This window comes from Notolabrus celidotus, chromosome 9 (genome assembly GCF_009762535.1).
Source record: "Notolabrus celidotus isolate fNotCel1 chromosome 9, fNotCel1.pri, whole genome shotgun sequence".
Lineage (NCBI taxonomy): Eukaryota > Metazoa > Chordata > Actinopteri > Labriformes > Labridae > Notolabrus > Notolabrus celidotus.
The window spans coordinates 9979638-9998699 of NC_048280.1; the positions used below are offsets into that span (position 1 = coordinate 9979638).

Sequence of the window (19062 nt, forward strand, 5' to 3'; positions counted from 1 at the left end):
GCTGGTTTATCATCACAATAACTGTAGAAGAAGAAGCGTGAATTGTCAGAAACATGCATTTTTTTAGTTTTCTGTTTAGTCTTCTATCTCAATCTTCTACACAGTATTTTATTTCCTTTATGCAAAAACTTATGCGATGAATGCAGTTGCAGGAATGACTGCTTGCTTGCTTACTTGGTGAGGACTATACAGAGCTCTTCCTCAGTATTTTTAGCATCGAAGTATTTACAGAGGATGGATTCTTATTTTCAGCAGTGCTCTACTTGACATTCACACAGTTTGACATCAATATTTGCAGAACTGCCCAGAACAACCAAAGTCTATCTGTTCTAAGCCACTGAGCATTTTCACCAGAGAAGTAGAAGAGAAGGGAGGAAGCCTTTTAAACCTTAAATGTTTCTAGCTTATTTTTAGAGCTGCAGGAGCAAATATCAAACTGAATCTCAGCTTTCAGGCTTCTTTGTGACTATTGGGAGGACTACTCACCTCTTTATCTATTATGTGTTGAATCATATGTCCTGTTGGATGTCTTCGATGAACTTTGGTCTCACATGATGCCTCTGATTTGCTCTTATTCAAACACATGCTCACACAAATTGAAAGCTCATGCACGGAATACTCTTATAAACAACTTATGTAAGCGTGATTGAATAAGACTTTCATTTTGTAATCTCATTACCCATGATGCTCAAATGCAGATAATCATCCTTGGAACCAAAGACTTACACAAGAAATTATTTGAATCTATGATTTTTCAGTAAGGCACACTAAGAGTGTTTTTATGAAGTTCAGTATACTGTCATGGAGGATGCTGTCACAGTGATGTCATCTGAGTTTTATCACAGAGGCTTTTTAATAGACAACCTTTATGTATACTGAGAATGTGGAGGCATGAAAGTCTAAGAGGCCAGGAGGTTCTAATGAAAGAAGATATCAAGTTGCTTTGTGGGAAATGTTAAATTCAGGTTTGGGGTTTTAATACATGCTGGGAACCAAAAATCTTGATATTTTTTATCTCTTCTGTTTTAATCTTCAACACTGTTTTCTCAAAAAATAGAAGGGGGAACTGTGAGGAACTTGATTTAAGAATTTTAGAAGTACTTTTATCTCTTGGCTAGTTTTGTCCTTTAAAGATTAAGTTGAAGTTGAGTTTTCTAACAAAAAATCTGCATTATTTTAAACACTACAATATATCGCTCATTAGAAATCTTTGTCATGGAAAACTTAAAATAAAAATGCCATTCAGTAGCTTGAGTGACACTAGTGTAGATCATAGAGAGGCATCACTGTTCATCTTAGTTTGTTTCGTTACCAGAAAAACTCCCCACAGGAGCTTCAAGAAAAGCAAACAACAACACAACAACAAACAGGTGTTACTCGCCAGTCGCAGAGTTTATTCTTTTAAATATACATATACTTTTTCCCCATATTAAATACCCTACCACCCCTCCCTCCTCCCTCCCCCCCTCACTCTCAGTTCTTCGCTTTCTCCATTCCCCGCTCCAGAGAAAGCTCGTCTGACTGAAAACACACTCTACTTTGTGCAGCATATTGCTTTTTAAGACATTTGCGAAAAAACATAAATTAAAAACTACTACAGCTTGTTGTTTTTTTTTCTCTTTTCATTTTCTGCTCAAACATCAGTGTGATCTGAACAGAATCTAAAAAAAAATATTTATTAAAAAAAGAAATCAGCACAGTGTCCCTCAGTCTGGCTACATAACATTTACTGGATTCCCCCGTTTTTCATGGCATGGTATGACCCTCCTCGCCTGAAGTGTACACAGTGATATGTACTGTGATTTGTGAAACTGTGAGAAGTGAAATGTTTTCTTCATCAGATGTCCTGAGTTTGGTCAAATTACACAAGTATCTTTCCTTTTAAATCATATTTTAAATAATAAAACCATTCTAATCAAGATGGCTGATTCTATTTCAGCCTTTGCTTTCACGAGTGTTTGTGTCTCTGCTCTTGTCCTTCTTACAGGTCACACTGTGTGCAATGTGCGTAATGTTTATGGCCTTCTGATGATCTAAGCTGGGTGTATTATTGGTCCGATGAAGCGAATGGAGCTGCAGGCAGAGTGAAGGACAGTGTGAAACGGCACTAGAGGAAAATTCAGATGTTTAAGTCACAAGGCATGCATGTTAACACTGAAGAGTCGCCACCAGAAGTGTTTCAGTCATGAGGTGTGTCATGTGCTGTGTGCCAGTCTTGTCAGTCCATTTGGTGTGTGTCAATGTGCAGTGTGCAATCTCATTTTTGAACAGATTGAGATGATGTAAAAGTCCTGCTTTTGACTGCATGCCCATTTCTTAGAATTTCATATTCTTACTGAATGGATACAAGGAATGCCCTGTTTGGTTTCGTAAGATTTTACATCTCTTCTTTTTTTTTTACTTTCAATGGAAACAAATGCACAAAAGCAGGACTTCTACCCTCATCAAAACTGTATCAAATGTGCAGGTGTGTCTCATGTGCATGTGGTGCGTCTCATCAAGTTTTGCGTCCATCATTCTTGCAGTCTGTATGTTTCCCTTCCTCCTCTTTAGGAAGCACAGGAGGGCTGCATCAACGTTGGGGAGGGTCAACTGGTTCAGGCTGGGGTCACACGCGGGGGGAGTATTTGGGGTTTCTTGGCACCTCGGTGAAAGATTTCAGCTCGTAAGGGATCCCCGTGTCCACTTCGATGGATTTGCGGGAGAATAGCAGCCGGATATCATTGTGCAAGTAGATCTTCCCAGATTTGGAGCTCTGGAATCTGAGAAGCAGAACCAAAAAATTGATTAGTAATCCATTAAATGATATAGAATAACAAACTAAAGTGCCTGTTTGCAATTACACTCTTGCTTCTAGGGTATATGTTCATCAAGGAATCACAACAAAGGATTATGAAGTAGTGCTTGCAAAATAAGATGGTATGACAGCTTGTGCGGACATCTGTAACCTCAGTCATACCTGAGATGCATCAGGTAGCAGAGAATCTTCTTCCTGTCAAGCACTCCGCTCCCTGGTGATGCCTCGCTTTTCCCCTCAACCCCCTCCTCTACAGGCACCAGGAAGATCCGGTGGCGCAGGAAGGTCATGTGGTTGACGGGCATGTCGCCAAAGTTGTAGGTCACCAGAAACATCTTCACCACAGTTTTGTTGGGATTAAATAAGGTCTGAGAACAGATGACGAGCCAATGTCAGCATTTGAAACAGTAGAAAAGACTGTGGGTAGTGTTGATTTTAGTTAATGTAGAGATTTTTTGACTAAAACCACAAAAAGTACTGCATGGTATTTCATCATTGCAATGAAAAAAACATGCCTCTTATAATGAGTATGAGTATCACAAACTCAACATACTCTACTTCATTATATTAAACCATGGCAGTCATAGGTTTTTCATTTCTGTTTGGCAAACCTTTTTTTTCTGAGCAAAGTGAGACAGACAGACAAACTTACCACTTGTATGGTCCCTGCTTTGGGTATGCTGTATCCTTTCTTTCCAAGAGGCTCCAGAGATATCACCCCCTGTGAGGGAGATTAAAAAAAAAAAAGATACAGCATTAATTCAAATTTCTCAGTGACTTTAATGGATATGCTTCTGTTTCTTCTATAGCTGTGAACTTCCATAACAAGAATCCGAATGTGGGTTAAATGTGCTAAAATCTGACTTTTAGGGAGCAGCAGTATGACAGCAGTATTGCAACAGTATACTTTAACACATACTGTATATCTATAGGTTATGTGAATAAAGCCAGCTGATGATCAAACACAATCAAACCAACACACATGAAACCTGAAATAGAAGTGGACTTCCTTTAAAGTAGCAACACTGTTTTTAGTAACACAGGGAGCTACATAATGACTCATGCAATGTTAAGCCCTAATTGATTCACTTATATGGACTAAGTTGGCACTTAACAGTCACCACTTATTACACACAACACTTCAGAGTCAACATGAGGCGTGGAACAAAGAGACTGACAACAGCTGGTTTCCAAATGGTCTGCAGACACACTTTAAGACTTCTTCAACACAGGATCAAAGTTTTTCACTCATTAAAGCTGCTCCCACCTAAGGACTGAGGACTAGATCATTTCTTCATATGTGGGTTATAAGAGATGATTACAGTAAATAGTGTTTCGTGCTGTTGTTGCTAGTTGTGGAAAAAGGGTTTGTGAAATATGCACAAAAATAAAACCATACCACATGTTTGATACATATGGCTCTGAAGAAGCAAGCCAACATCAACCTTGTTGACGACAATTCTATATTTGTTTTGGGTAGCTGTTCAGATCTCTTTGTGCTCTTTCAATGAGTGTTTTATTTTAATACTAGAAAAAAATACCCCCCCATGAGCAATAAACAGTGTCTATTTTTTGTTTGGTTCACTGTTTGGACTTGACTAGGTTTGCACAAAAGTACACAACATTCTGCAGACACACATATACACAAAAAAGAAAGACTGACCAGGAAGGGTGAGGGTGCACTGTGCTCTGAGATGTCATAGTATGTAACCTGCACAGGCAGGGTGACGTGCTGCGGGCAGTAGGAGCCGCTGGCACCGATCTCTGCCGTGAAGCCTTCAATCCTCCCGGATGGGGAGAATCGTCCCTTCAGTATAGACTCCTGGGACACACAAGATACAGAAAGAGAGATGTTATTCATACATTTCTTTAAACTTAGGGGAAATCATATCCATATCTAATGTTTTAATCTTAATAAGAGCCAAAGCGGTGCTGCACACAGAAACAAAGTCTGCTGAGCAATAAAAACACAAGAGTAGAAAAGGATATTTGAAAGCATTAAATTGTGAACTGAATTGTCTTTACTCCATTGCCAGCATATGACTCTCTTTTGCTGTGAATTAGCTATGTTGAGGAAAAGGGAAAACCAGCCTCATCAGGCTGGTGAGTACAGAATATATATTAGTCATCTTTAATCAGACATTTTGGCGCTGTCTTATTTTTACATCAAGTTAGTCCTAATGAATGAGGCTCAACAATTTCATTTTCCGCTGGATCTCTTGGAGAAGGAAAGTAAGATTCATTCGCTCTGGATATATTCAATAATTCTGTTGGCTTCGGTATACAAGACATTACATAATATGGTAAAGTTCTGGTGGATATTTTCGATAATCTATAAAAAAAAGTTGGGAAAAATACAATTTTCCAGTGTGTAGGCAGTATGATGCATTTTTGTTGCCTTTTGCTCACTTACTGCTCAGATTTTTACATATTAAATATATATTTTTTATTTTATTCAGCAATTATTATTTATTATGTTAAACCAGGACAGTCCAAATTTTACTGAATACATAGATTTACTTTTGTAATTTCTGAAAAATAACTTGAGTTAATATTTTTTCTGTCACTTCAAAATACATACACTGGTTTGTTTTACCCCTAAAGTCACAGTAAGTGTTGAAGTTGTGCAGGATTACATTAAATTGAATGGTGCTTCTGATATTTTGCAACCCTCATGTATCTAAATATAGAGAGCATATTGATGACACCTCACAAAAATGTAGTCACTTGCAGCAACGCCTCTAACAGTGATCTCAAGAGTTAATTTTTACTGTGACTGCAAACACACATTTCTGATCATGCAATATAATCTGTTGTATTTGAAGGACCAGGACTCAGCCTGCTCCACCTGAAGTAAGTTATTGGTTTGCTTCCTGGTCTCTCAAAAACACTATTTATACAAATGCAATATATGCTGAGCAGTATCTCCAGATCTTGTCAAAATGATCTTAAAATGTATACCTCAAAGTTGCCAAGAAGTGCTCTGCTGATGGACGATGAGGGCCAACTGGAACGTGTGGAGTGTACGTTGTCTGTGTGTCTCCCACTGCGCAGCTGGCGACTGAATACAGCAACAAACACACACAAAACAGACCGGTGGTTAGTGGTTGAGATGACACTAATTTTGTCTTAACCGACATGTCACATGCCTCTGAGTGTGTCTGAGCATTCAAGTCCAGACAAAGTACCCTTTAATTTAGAATAACATGCAACCAACGCTGACTCCCACCTTCTTTCACTAATGTTGACTTTGTTGCAGTCAGTTTCAATGACATGATCCAGAGGTGGGCATGTACTTACAAACACATAAACTCTAACCCAAAGCACCTGCTGAAGTTAAGATATTTCTTTCTAAGCCTCTTTTTTTTAATTCATGAATAAATGTATAACTTAGCCTGAAAACAGATGGAGTACTCACCTTTTTAGTCGAAGCCCACTTTTCAGCCGTCTTCCTGATCTTGTGCAATCTGTAGCAGTCTGAATAGAAGAAAAAAATACATGTTTTCATCTTTTAATAGTCAGATTTTTGTTTGCACCTAGCTATAAACATACATGTTTTATTGTTTGTTCCAGGTGTCCTCTTACTTACTGAAGACTGACTGTTGGAAGTTGCGGCAGACACAAAAACATTCCCCATTTCCAGGCTACTATTCATCATAAGGCCCAACAAACTGTCGGGTGTCTCACCACTAGCCAAACCTATGCTACCTGCGAGCCATGTGCTAACAGCAAACCTATCACTCATGGTTAGCTCAAGGTATAAGCTAACCCTTGGTTAACCTGGCTCTCTAGCCGTGGAGCTCTTCGTCAGCTTGTCATCCCATGGTAACAACTGATTAAAACCACAGACAGCATGTTCTACTACTCTGCTGCCTTACTTTCCTTTTCTAGCTGTTTTACTCTAATTCAATTGAGCCTTGCTTCTTTTCTTTAACTGTCTTCTTCGGACCTCTCTGTTCCTAAGTCCTTAACTTTTCCTTCCATACATCTGTTTCTCCCTGTGCTTCCCTCACACACACACACACACTAAACAACTGTAGTGGCAGTGACACCACCACTGTATGAAGCCTAACTAGTGACCTTGTGAACTCCATTGTCCCTCTTAGTGAACTCATTTTCCGGCCTCCTGGTGTTCAAAAATGGTCAGTTACTTTCCAGAACCATTCATTTTTTTAACAGGATGTATGTGTATATATATATGTGTGTGTGTGTGTGTGTGTGTGTGTGTGTGTGTACATGTGTGAGAAACACAGCACACTCATGTGGGGGAACAATGAACCCTCCCTCAATGGGCTTTATTCTGGAGCTACTCGGCCTGTTCCAGCATGGTGCGATAATGAACTGGCCCTCACTTCATTCTATCACTTTCATTCATTCTTTTCGTTTCTCTTTATTTATGGCTCCGACTCTTTTCCGACACTGTCAAGGATCACAAATGTCTTCAGATCAAACACTACCTTTTAACGGCTATTCTTTCACAGAATTCAAAGATTTAGGAGCCCCAGCATTCGGTGGATTGACTTAAAAGCCCAGTATTTTCATGCAAATGTGGACATGCTGTTCTTGAATGTATGCTGTTGGCCTCTAAACACTGTGTGCTAAGCCAACATGTGAAGTAGCTATCTGTACACCAGGTACTTCTTTGTTATTATAACAATCTAGATAAATAAGAACAAATGTAAACTATGAGCCGGTGCTGTAGAACATTTCTGATAGAAATGTGCGTTTGTGCTGACCTTAGGTCGGTCCCATGCAGAGGGCAGCAGATGGTTCCAGTAAGGTGCAGCTTTAGCATCAGTGCTACGACATGAGGCCGGGCCAAGTCCTGAAGCCAGCAGTGACAACCTGCTTCTCTTCGATGTTGAGGGTCCCTCATCTTCTGAACATGACTCCCCCGTGTCGCTTGGGGAAAGCAGCCTCTTCTTCACCGGCCAGTGGCCTCCAGAGGAGAGGCGATGGCCGTTACTGTTGGGAGTTTTCTCCCAGGAAGCTAGGCCCTTAGAGGAGGAGGATGCAGTTTGGGTGGCACTTCGCTCAGGTGGGGAAGATTCTAGTCCAACGTCCCATTCAGTGGCCTCCCCTGGCTCCTGCAGCTCTGTGTGGTGTGGTGGGGAGAAAGGGCCTGGGGGGCTTGTGGGGCTTGCAGGGTTGGGAGTCTCATAAGTGGACACTTCATATAAGTGAGGACTGGGCTGGCCTCCAGATGAGCCATTACTATAACTCTCATTTGAATAGGTGGGTGTGCGGCCCCCATTGGGTGTCTCAGTCCTGGCTGAGCTCCCAGGGGAGTAGCCCTGGTCAGAGAGGTGACCGTGTGGGTCACACATTGGGGGGGATTTAGGAGAGAGTGGAGCAAATACATCAGGAATGGGCCTGTCATGATTGTGCTGCGTTGGGCGTCGGGAAGGGTTGTGAACTGGGGAGAGGGAAGGAGACCTAGGTGACAGTCCCCCCTCAGAGTCTCTGTGCTCCATCTGTGTGCAAGAATAAACAGAACCAAGCCCACCAGGGCCAGCCCCTAACCCCACCCCAACTCCTTGAGCTGGGGCAGGCCCACACAGCACCCCTCCCTCTAACATATCCCTGTCTGAGCAGTCCCCTAGATGGGGTCGCTTGTGAGTCACTTGGGGTTCATCTAGACCCCGTTTCACAGCCAACCGGACTGATCTCTGTGCAGTATCAGTGTGGGATTCTGTGGAGGTAGAAAATCCCCCCAACTGGGAGAATATGGAGAGCTGATAGACCTTTTGGAGCCGCAGCTCCTCCTGGCCAAAGTGCCTAGGCGCCCCTGGTCTGACCCCAGGATCGAGTCCCTGTGTTGGGGTTGTGGGTGGTGGCAGGTCTCCCTCCTGGGTTGGAAGCTCTAATGGAGCCTTTTTGTGGGCTAATTCCACATGGATGTGCCTCATGATTACTTTGCTGAAGGGTAAGAGTCTTGACTAACTTTTTTTGCAACAGGGTCAAGTAGTTCCTCACAAGTGTCAGGAGGCAGAGCAAGATGTTCCACAGGAATAGGAAGTCCTATAGTTCCTGCTGTGATGCTGCCAAACAGAAATCAGGAAGCTGAGCTGCACAGCACCTGAGAGGATAAACAGTATTTTATTTCAGAACAGAATTTGACACATTTTAATAAAGTGATTAATAATGATTACAATGGTTGAACTGGTAGAGCTCAAACACCTATTGTTTGCTTTTTTTATTGTGACTGTAAGTAATGGCACCTTAATAAAGATGACTCTGATGCCATGACTTCACTAACTTATGGTGGTATTTTATCAAGGTAAAGACAGGGCACCATTTCTGACCTCAGAAAATATTCCTGCCACTAAATCTGAGGTTTCATTAAACAATAAACTACTTGGAAGCTTGAGTGGAAACAGGAAGTAAACCAGCTCCTTAATAGCATTAAGGGGACACTTTACATAAGGCGATTCAGGCAGGGCATTAGCCAAACTGTCACAAGTCCAAACAAATAATACTTGAAGAAAATCTCAAAGATCAGCATCTCACCTCTGTGCCCGTCCTTGTCTAATTCTGCCCGCGTGGACAACTTGCATATGGCCCAACATCTGGAGGTTGTGTTCAAAATAGCCAGCTAAAGGAACCAGTCCATCTCCATGGCAGCTGCCATGAAACCACGCCAACATCCCAAGATAGGAAATTGAAACAATAAAAACTCCAGGAGGAGCGGGAGTGGAGGTGGTGGGAACAGGAGCTATGGCCTGGGAAGAAATAAAAACAGTTGGTGATTTGAAGGTAAAAAACTGTGCAATGTGTATCTATTTATATTGTATCTTATGTCTGCATGCTTGTGCATGGATTTTCAAAGAAGGTGATTTATTTTAACCATAAAAGTTACAAGCAACTCAGTCAAGCAAAACATGAATTGCATTGTTTGTTTATCTAATAAAATATATTGAAAAAAAAATTATCTACAGTAAACATCCTGATGGCTGGTACTCACCTGATGGTGGAGTGTCAGTGATGCAGAAGGTTCTTGAGAGAAAATGTCTCTAAACCAGAATCTGAAGTATCTCTATAGAGGATCCATTTCTGATAAACTGAAAACCAGACACGCCCCCCTTGTTCACCTGGGCGTAGGGTGTGACACAGCTTTGGCATCATGACAGATTCATTCCACCCAGAATCCCTAAAGAGAGACAAAGAGAAATAGTGGTCAGTCCTTTTCTTATATTTCATATCTTACCACTTGCGACGAGGCTACTCCTCACGAAAACACAAATTCGGATGATGGCAGAAAAAAGCCTCAAAACTCATAAATACAAAACAGACAGCAAAGTTTCAGCAATGACTTTAATGTTAAAGTTTAAAAGTTTAAAGTTAAGCTTGACAAAGAATAATAAATCGGGGTGGTGTTGGCCTGGCAGTTTAAGGGTGCACCCCATGTACAGAGGCTAAAGTCCTTGTTGCAGCGGTCGCTGGTTCGACTCCTGGCCTCGATCATTTGCTGCATGTCTTCCCTCCTCTACTCTCTACTCCCCACATGTCCTATCTCTCTTCAGCTGTCTAATCCAATAAAGGCAAAAAATCTATCAAATATGGAAAAAAACATAATCATGAAAAACTCTCTTTCTTTATTATATTTTCCATAACCTCAAACTCCATTAAGAGTACAAACCCAGACACTCCTGATGGAGGATCAAACACTGCAGCGGATCAAACATGGAGGAGCCCCCAGAGAGTTAATATTTAAGGTTCTGGCTTCTGGCGCTAAAGGCTGCTAGGCCAAGAGAAGCAGGACGTTCACCGACCCACTTGGACCAGAACTTGGGAATGTTAAAAGAGAGGGGGAGCCACAGTGAGCTGTCGTTATGGCAACCAGTAGCCCAAGGATAACAGCTCCTTTGTGCTTGGCCACAAAAGGGGAGAAAGAGAGGCAGCGCTAGAGAAGAGAGGATGGACGGTGGGGGGTGTTGGGGGGCAGGGATAGACCCACAAAGATGCTCCTCCAAGAAAATAACTTCAAACACAGAAATATGGCTGTAATCCATGAGGTGTGAACAGCTAGCCAAAAACTTTCAACATAGAAAGCCTTTGTGGTGTTAACCTAAAGCAGGCAAAAGAATTCCATTGAAGTGCTTTCAAATTTAATCCAAAGATTGAAATTCTAAATTTGACAGTTGGAGGAGTTTTTGGAAAAAGCCAAGAAAGCTAATCTGACAAATACCCAGCTGGCACCCATGTAAAGAAGAGAAGTGCCGTCAGTTCCCATTTACAACCACAGAACAGCAACCAGTTACTTCACTTTGTTTGTATTTCCCTTTAAACCATGATGACAACATTTCAGTGACGCATGAGGAGATCCATTACAGGCCCAGAGAAGGTGACATTTGCCTATAGATCAAACTAGGGGAAAGAAACGCCTCTGAGAAAGAGGAAATGCAGATAACCAGATCTGTTCGTAGTGTTCCACTTTAAAACAGACCTGTAATGTACACACTGGTGGAAGAGTAAGGGGTGTTGGATAAGGTTCCCAAATTGCTGTAAATCTATATAATGCTCAAATTAGGTAAGTGATACAGAGGTGATTCAACGTAATTCATGGAAGGTGTTAAAATTGCATGGTTATGTTGAATTTCTTTCCTTTTAGTAATTTCTCCTCTCATTTGGGACCATACATTATCAAACTGCATCAAGTAATTGGGGGACATCTGTCAGAGATGGCAAAAGGGCTTCACGCATAAGGATATACAGAAAAATGACAGACAGACCCTCCACTACCTCCAACAAATGGAGTATAAATGCTGCATAATCACAGGGTACTGCCTTCCTAACACTGCAAACAAAGATTCATGTGGAGACGATTTCAGGGGTAAAGCCTTTATCACCTGTAATTACTCACATGACATATGGTCTCTTTGCTTTCATACAACAATGCCTTTGGGAAAAGCAGGTTGTGGAGGTTTTCCAAAAATACACCAGTGGCTCCCACAACCTTTGAAACAGTTATCATTTAGCAGTAGAGCAGAAGTTTGTTTGATTTTTAGATTTACAACCAATGAGTGGGTATGGTAAATGTCTTTTTTTATCTTTACACTCACATATATTTATAAATTATGTGTCAGTTTTTGCCATATGCCATACCCGTATGCCAAGGAAAAAATGTTTTGTTTTCTCACTTACATTAGGTTGATATTACCAGTGGGAAACATGGAAATATATTTGAAAATATGTCAGACTTGTGCACTAGCTGAGGCATTTGGAAAGAGAAATGCTGTAAACCAGATTTAATTCATAGAGTATTTGATTATTTCGCTGATATTTTTCAGGACTGGGAACACTAAACAGCTAAACCAGATCTGTCCTTGTCAAAACAGGAATATCTGGTTAACATCATTACCAAGCCAAATGACAAAAGATAGGCATCATGGCTTTTACATAGATCATTAAGCAACACAATGCATTACATGGAATTGCTTCAACCTGTTTGCCCCCCCCCTCCCCCCTCCCCCCTCCTGAAGAAAGGTGAAGTCTCTTGGGTGAGCACCCAGGGGCTGAAAACAGGGAGTGGGGGATGGTTAAAATATAAGAGAAGAGTCAGCAATGAGTATTTATAGTCCTCGCCTATATCAGAGCTCACTGGGAGTACCTTAGGGGTCCCTGCTAGGTCCCACTGGATTTCTGACCTTATTCTGAACCAGCTGAGCTGGAGGCTGACAGAGACTGCCCAACTCTTTTCAGGCTTGATCCAGGAGCAGACAGAGGAATAGAAACACCCTGGCTTCACCCCAAGAAAGGGTTTCAGGTTTCTGGTTGTGTGTGCCAGCTCAGAATTGAGATCTTAAGAACTGTATAATCGCATCGCTGAACATTGCAGAGTTTTCAATACACTTGCACCTGTCCCCAAACAGTGCCAAACAACACTACTCTTCTGTATTTGCAAACCTGATTTGCAATCAGCTGACCAATTTATGCAACACTGGTTGATAACATTTATGTAATCTACAAAAATCAATTACAAACAAGCTCAATCATTTTAAAGGAAGAACTATCCAAAAACTAATATCACACTTTGCTGATTGAACGCTGCTAACGTTTGGCATGAGGATGTCACACATCATTGGCAGGCAAGGTGCAATCTGCAAGTGACATCTGCAGCATCTCGTGAAGCCGAGCAACGAACGATCATTCAAGAGGAGACAGATCAAGTCAAAATGGTGAGATGATACACAAAGGAATGAGAAACGCCCTATACGACAGGGAAGCTGCCAGACTGAGATGGAAAGAGAGAGAGAGAGATGAGGGGAACAGGGAGAGACGTCAGCTCATTCAGAGACCTTGTGGTAGAGGAGGGTACAAATAAAGCAGGAGCAGGTAGAACTCCCCAGTGAGTGGGCCAACTCAGCGTTCATGGCTATAGTGCCATTAAAAGCTTCAAGTTTGTAGGATGTCAGCTCCAGAATAGATGGTTGACCTCCTGACCCTCTACGAGCCCTCACGTTCCTGGTCCTCTACGAGAACCTCGCGTTCCTGACCCCTTATGAGCCCTAACGTAACATCAGATCCTCCGGAATGTCATCACTAAGTATTTATCGGTCCAACAGTAAAACTAAAGGTGACCAAGCCTTTTCCATTCAGGACCCTGAGTTGTGTAATGGCTTGCCAGAGGAGATCAGGGAAGATGACACACTGTCGTCTTTTAAGTAACTTTTGAAAACACGATATTAGACTTTTAGATTTTATGGTTTATTGTTTTGTTGCTCGTTTTAATACTTTTGTTGGGTCTACTTCCTATTTAATTATATATTAAGTGCTTTGGAACTTGTTTTGAAAAGCACTATTTAAAAAAAAGTATCGTCATTATTATCATAATCATTATTATTATATATTGCCAATAAAGCAGCAGGTCTGGGACTCCTTATCTCCTAGCCTTGGAATTAAGCTTCCACTATGTGGAAAGTGAACTGTTTCAATTTGAGACACAAGAACTTTCAATGGTTTATTTAAAATGCTTCAAAAAGTATGTTAGCATGATAAAATATAAAACATAAGAACTCCCCCCTGGTGACTTGCTGCTGTATAGAACAGAAAGCCCGCCTCCTCCATCATGATTGATAGCTCTGTTGACTGCAGCTATCTTTGTCGTATAAGCAGATGAGAGAGGAATCTATCATTAACACAAGAGTTATTTCCCTTTGCAAACTGCAAGTGTCCTCTCCAAATAAACAAAAGAATATCTTCTGCTGCGGACTGTACGGACCTGAGGGATTTTTATCAGTAAGCTAAATGATTGCTTGAGTTAGAGGAAGGGGTGTGACGTCAGTCCAGCAGACAGTTTGTTTCTGGGCATGCCTTGGCTCCAAAGTACATCACAAACACACTCAACATGCCAGTGCCCTTTAAGGCAGTATTTTGGTCTCATCATTTTTACAGCAGGAGGAGATAGAGGCGTGCCGTCCATATTTATATGCAGTCGTTTGAATACTAGTCTGTCGACTTAATTAAGTAACAAAATCTAAAGTTAAAACAGAGTTATAAAGGCTGAATAAATCGAATCACGTAACACTAGCTCTTTCATTAAGTTATGTGGGTAGACTTAGGTCACAAGGTTCGCCTCACCTTTGACAAAAGGAATGCTTTTTATGGAGCAGAAACATTTCGTTCAGTGGTCGGTTGTGTCCTTTCAAAGAGGAAATTTGGCTTCCAGTGTATGTTAAAATATGTGCAAGTCAGTGAGTTCCTTTAGGCCATGGAAGACTGTGGTCAAGAGGTCAAAGGCCAGAAGTCTTGGGTCAGATGACTTTTTGGGAAGAGAGGGGGCATTCACTTTCAACATGCAGGAAATGGTGATAAAAAGACAACACAAAGGTGAACAAAGTATTGATCTTTATGTAGCAAATGGCCTAGACACTCTCTGAAGTAGTAGTTCCTAGATAACCTTGCTTCACTGGGACACTCTGTCATTGCAGTGACAACTGAAGAATCAGTGTGTGAAGTGAAAACATCTGCAAAGCAGACAAATGTACTCCTAAAGACCCTGTGGCTTCCTGAAGACTCTAAAAAGCTGCTCATGAAACTGAAACATTGACACAAACAGAGGTCTACACAAACTCATCATTGAAAGGTGTGCTGATGGCCCTGACCTAGAAGCCGACTCTCAGTGAAATGTATTTGAGTTAAGAGGGCAGAGTTCACAGCCAGCAGCTATCCTCAGAAACTACCCTGACATTTGGCCTGAGTGCATTCACCACACACACACACACACACACACACACACACACACACACACACACACACACACACACACACACACACACACACACACACACACACACACACACACACACACACACACACACACACACACACACACACACACACACACACACACACACATGAAACACAATGAAACAAGCATGAAACACAATGAAACTGAAAAAAGAAACTCATCTGCATCATTTATGTATTCTTACAGAATGCTCTTTGCTGCATTCCAGTTCTATATCCGGACTTGACAATTACAAACTATACCTTGGACAACCAATGCATTTGCCCTTTTGAACTCATCCATACTAACATCATTTGCATCAATTATGGGTATGGATTGGGAATCTGAAGAGTGAAGACAAAATTGGCATCTCGATTTCCCTGGCATTCCCTTTCAGTCGTTTTTTGACAGAGGAAGACTTAGCCTTCAGGGGGACGCTGCACACTGATGCAATTCCACAGTAATCCAATAAGCATGTTTGATAGCTTGTGTTCTTTTTGGTTATTTTCATCGTTAACCTGCCAAAAAAAGGGAATTCATTCTGAAGGGCAGCCCTCTATCAAACAAACATGTTTGGATTATGTGTATGAGCAAATGACAGAAATAAAAGATGTGTTTAGTTATTAGTTACCAAAGTATCAAGCATAGTTTATAAAACTTGATTGACTTGAATTTTCTATTATACATCTTCAAACAGTGACACAAGCTTCATATCTTCTTGAATGGGCCTTTTGTGGAAACTGCTGTCTCTAGATGCTCAGCTGCTCGCTCCATGTCCTCACTCCACCCTTTACATGCAGCCTGTGACAGAGGTGTGATTGCATCTGCACGAAGTTAGCAGCCTCCCCAATGCCCCGATTGTCTCATCAACTCTTAACAGCGCTCCGCCCCAGCTACTCCCAGGCCTGTGCTGTGAAGGCTGATAAACAAACACAATGACACACACACACACACACACACACACACACACACACACACACACACACACACACACACACACACACACACACACACACACACACACACACACACACACACACACACACACACACACACACACACACACACACACACACACACATTCTCCAACACGAGAAGTTGCTAAGTGCTCCTGCAAACAATCACCTGTTGATTGGATTACAGGAGCTGTTTGGAAATCTGACGTCTTTGTGCACAAGGGGATGAAATGACAGTCGGCTCTGTGTGAGCGTGTTTGAGGATCAGATCAAGACAGAAGACAAGGAGTGACAAAGAAAGACAAAAAGTGACAGAAGGTGGGCTAAACCTTTGAGCAGACAGGGTAACACCAAATACACACACAGGGCTTTGGCTGGCGAGTCATGGCCGTCTAAACTAAGCTGGCTCAGTGACATAGTTGCTGAGAATGCTGTTTGACACAGGGTCCCTCTCCCTCCCTCCGTCTCTGTGTCTGCCGGCCCTATCTGTCTGTCTGCCTTTCATGTGGCCATTTTAGGAGACGTTGAGTCACCCCAGCCCAGCTGACAATATGACAGGAGGAACATTATTACACTTGACTTAACAGCAGGATAACTTGTGACACTCACCCTCTTTAGAAAGCCGGGGCTTTATCTCGCTGTCTCACTATCTTCCTTCCTCTATTTCGTCTGGTGCCTTGATGGGCGACTGCAGCCTTTTCTTTCAATCCTGTCTGTATCTCCACTGCCTTTTCTCTATCCACTCTTTGGTTTGTTGTCCCCCTGTGCTTCCTTCCTCCTGAATTGGTGGTGTTAAAAAGAAGACAGAAACAAGTCAAGTTTCTTTGCCTCCCTCTGCTTGTTTTTTCAGGAGGCCTAACAGCATACTGTGCTCTGTCTCACTCTGTCTCTCTGTATCTTGTTTTCTTCCTGTCTACCTCTCCACCCTCACACATCAAAAACCCATCGACAACTCGAACCCCCCACCCATCTCTCATTTTCCCTCCCTCTCCTTTTCTCTCTCAAGCTCCCCCTTCTGCCCTCCTTCTTCCTTTCTCTCATTCGCGCTCCTCCAATATATCCCGAATACAAAAGCCACTTCACATGCTAGCGTTCCCCCTTTTCTCTCTCCTCCCATTCCTCCTCTACCTCACCCTCTCTCTTCTTTCTCTATCTACTCTCAGGCCCCTCCTTTCAACCCTTTCTCTCTCTCTTGGTCTCTCTGTGGTTTTTTTCTGTCGTTTCCTCTCAGCTGATAGAGCCATGCATGCTTTGCTCACTCAGCATTGAAGGCACACAGAGGAAAGAAAGGTGGTGGTGGTGGGAGGAAACACAGCCAGCTGATTGGCTGGAGAAAAGGGGGGTCAGCTGTAGTGGCTGTGGTTCTGATTGGATGGGGGCAGAGAGTGAAAGGAGGGGAGGAGGTGTGTAGAGTTGAAACCCTGCCCACCTGCTCCTGCCTCCTGCCCAGGCTGTTCTGCTGTAGACAGACCAAAGAGCACAGTGTGTGGGGTTTTGTGTGTTAAATGTGTGTCCTTGACATCTCCAAGTATGTTTTGATTGAAGTGTTTAACTTGCATAAACGTTTCTCATAATGTGCCAACCACATGTGTGTTTGTTAGTCAATGAACAACAGATAATAAAAATGTTTAAATTCTTCAGGGGATAAAAATGCAAACATCTCTAAAGATCAACCCTCCCTCTTCTGTCTTTGCTAACTCTCTCACACACAGATACAGAGACTGTTGTGTGTAGCATGAAATGAAAACAGCACCTATAGCATGCTCAGGCACATGTGCAGAATGCTAATCTGCTGCTGGAGTACAGATAAAGAATGAAGTGCATGTGAAAAGTTTATCAGCTGAGCACCAGGACCAGCTCTCAGCTGCATGTGTGTGTGTTTGCTTGTGTGTATTTTGCCATCTGTTAACCAATCAGGAGCAGCGTGTCGACTAAGCAAGAATTATTCAGAACAGAGTGGTGTGGTTAAAGTACACACAGTGACAGCAAATGCACCATACACTCGCTCTTTCACCTCACACACACACTGTGGGTGGAGATTACACAAGTCAAAGCACAGTGCACACTTCAGGCTGTCAAGATCTCACATTTCGTCCACAACTTCACCCGGCCCTCTTGTTACAGACGCAAACACACACCCTACATGCTTATGCTTTATTCTTCTTTAGGATAAAGCAGGGTTGATTTGTTATCAGATGTGAGACAAACCTATTGATGGCTCAGTGTCTGAGTCACTGTCTTTATTCTCATCTACCTCTATTTCTCTGTGTTATGTAGCAACCTGGGTCTGTTTCCAAAACAGGATGGAAATAGCACGCTTGCCAGTCGCCGCTGTGACATTTTTTTTTTTTTTCGGAAAAATTAAGAAGACATGTTTACATTTTGGGGATCTTTTTTCTTAACCAGGATTAAAGATGGATGAGGTCACAGGTTGCCAGGCTGTGCAGATGCTACAGATGAGTTAGGATCAAGGAAAAGGAAGTTGTTGTAATTGTGAAAGTGAGCATTTTATACGTCATTGCAGAATTTTTTTTATAAGACAAATGAACAGTTTGAAGAGTTTTCAACGGTTCCTTTTTCTTTGGTAATGCACTTTTCAATGTGACTGTCTTTTGTACCTATTTTTGTCCACTTGCATGGTGAGTGCTGTTCATGGTGTAACTTAAGTGCCCATTACCTACTGCTTTAAGTACTCAGCTGTTTTTGGACAAACAGTAAGAATGTCCTACTGCAGAGTTCTGTTACACCGTCCATCTGTCTGCATGTATGCACACAGAGCTGCAACTAGGAACACATTTTTAAGCTTGCTTAATCTACCAGTCATTTAATAGGCAGTAAGATACATATGAAAAATGAAATAACCCACATCATTTAATTTACTATTAGACAGAAATGTTAAGTCCATGTCAAATTTTATCTTGCCATTCAACAGAATCAAATCAACTACTGACTGATTGATCATCTCAGCTCTGCATGCATGACCTTATAGGCAGATGCAGAGTGTGATTTGTGAGGAAGTATGTCAAGGTTGTTTTGGTGCATGTGCAAGACACAGCTTCAGCTTCATACCTCCAAATATA

At 42.0% G+C, this 19062-nt stretch overlaps 1 protein-coding gene across 6 annotated transcripts in view; it reads right to left on the reverse strand.

The window, feature by feature from the left end:
- Nucleotides 1-1373: 1373 nt before the first annotated feature.
- Nucleotides 1374-19062, reverse strand: part of LOC117818662 (protein FAM214B) — a 31443-nt gene continuing 13754 nt past the window's right edge. For 4 of the 6 annotated variants that reach the window (XM_034691622.1, XM_034691621.1, XM_034691625.1 and 1 more), the window contains 10 exons: nt 16592-16760; nt 9762-9947; nt 9308-9519; nt 7534-8876; nt 6216-6274; nt 5759-5858; nt 4461-4619; nt 3450-3518; nt 2960-3165; nt 1374-2762 (listed from right to left, as the gene is read on the reverse strand). In XM_034691622.1, coding sequence (XP_034547513.1) covers nt 2609-2762; nt 2960-3165; nt 3450-3518; nt 4461-4619; nt 5759-5858; nt 6216-6274; nt 7534-8706 — 1920 coding nt within the window. In that variant the 5' untranslated portion in view covers nt 8707-8876; nt 9308-9519; nt 9762-9947; nt 16592-16760 and the 3' untranslated portion in view covers nt 1374-2608. The remainder of the gene's footprint in view (nt 2763-2959; nt 3166-3449; nt 3519-4460; nt 4620-5758; nt 5859-6215; nt 6275-7533; nt 8877-9307; nt 9520-9761; nt 9948-16591; nt 16761-19062) is intronic. The other 2 variants (XM_034691626.1, XM_034691627.1) reach the window with 1 other exon arrangement.